At 64.8% G+C, this 1,217-nt stretch overlaps 1 protein-coding gene across 1 annotated transcript in view; it reads left to right on the forward strand.

Annotated features, from left to right (window-relative positions):
- Positions 1–93, forward strand: part of MNEG_15181 (glucose-1-phosphate adenylyltransferase) — a gene marked incomplete at both ends in the record, with an annotated part of 2,314 nt that extends 2,221 nt beyond the window's left edge. The window contains one exon of the mRNA XM_014036348.1: positions 10–93. Within this exon, the coding sequence (XP_013891802.1) occupies positions 10–93 (84 nt within the window). The remainder of the gene's footprint in view (positions 1–9) is intronic.
- Between the last annotated feature and the right edge of the window lie 1,124 nt (positions 94–1,217).

A 1,217-nucleotide genomic window follows, 5' to 3' on the forward strand; every position in this document is an offset into this window, starting at 1 on the left:
CCCCCGCAGACGCTGAAGCTGCAGCTGTTTGACAAGACGCACCCCATCTTCACGTCCGCCCGCACCCTGCCGCCCACAAAGGCGCGCACCTGACCTGGGCCGGCCCCGCATCCGCCCTGCGATTACGGGGGCCACCCCGGTGCCTGCCTCGCCTCGTACCGTATGCTCACTTACGGCGCCGACACACGTCATCGACCGACTGGCGGCGATCGACCCTCAACAGCGCCCGCACCTTCTTGCACCATCCCTCCCACCCACATACACGCGCAAGCATGCGCCTGTGCATGCTGCAGGCACGCACGGCGCACACGCGCATGCCCGCTTGCAAAGCACGAGCGCGTCGCTCCTCCTCCGACTGCTCCAACGCCCTGAAAACCCAAAAGCCCCCTTCCAACACCCCACGATCTCATCTCTTTGACGGCGGCGCAGATGACGGAGTCCACGATCCAGGACAGCCTGCTGGGGGACGGCTCCCGCATCAACGGCTCGTCCGTCCGCGGCTGCGTCATCGGGTCGGGCACCTTCATCGACAAGGGCTGCGACCTCGTGGTGGGTGTCCTTCATATACTTAGGCTTGATATAACTAGGGTTTTCATGTTGGATGCTTAGGCCTTGTTAGCGCGGAATTGTGAGACAGTTGTTTTGCTTGGCTCCTTTGCCAACGCTGCAAAGACCAGAGTCTCGAGTGTTGGTGCTTGGGGCCTGTAGGGTACTGCTTCCGTTTTGCATTTGGGCTGGGCTGGCTTCCCGGCGTTGGCGGTCAAGGGAGCATGGAGAGCAGTCGATTGCTGGCTGGGCCGGCCGCTGCCAAACACAGGCGTCACCCTGGCAGCGGGCGGCGCGGCCGAATCCCGGCCTGCGCGCCGTATTTTCGGCGCCGGTGTGTGCCAGCGGTCAGGGGCTTTCCTTGCTGCCTGCACTTGGCAAACAGGGGGGGCGGACCCTCGCGTGGACCGGGCGGCAGCCGCCGGCCGGGGCTTGGGCGTTGGCAGCGTTGGGGATGTGTCCGTGTTGTTTATGTAGACACGCGCGGGAACAGGAGCGGTGGCACCCGCCGCTGCGGGGCCAGCGGCACTTCACGCACGTGCGGCGGCACCTCTTGCTGCTCCACTGACGCGGCCTCTTGCGGTGCCTTTCCTGGAGATTGCCTCGCATGCAGTCAGCAAGTCACCCGATCGCGTCCCCAGCCCCAAGCTGTCCACCCCCTATATATGCAC

The sequence above is a fragment of the Monoraphidium neglectum genome (assembly GCF_000611645.1).
Source record: "Monoraphidium neglectum strain SAG 48.87 unplaced genomic scaffold scaffold05103, whole genome shotgun sequence".
NCBI lineage: Eukaryota > Viridiplantae > Chlorophyta > Chlorophyceae > Sphaeropleales > Selenastraceae > Monoraphidium > Monoraphidium neglectum.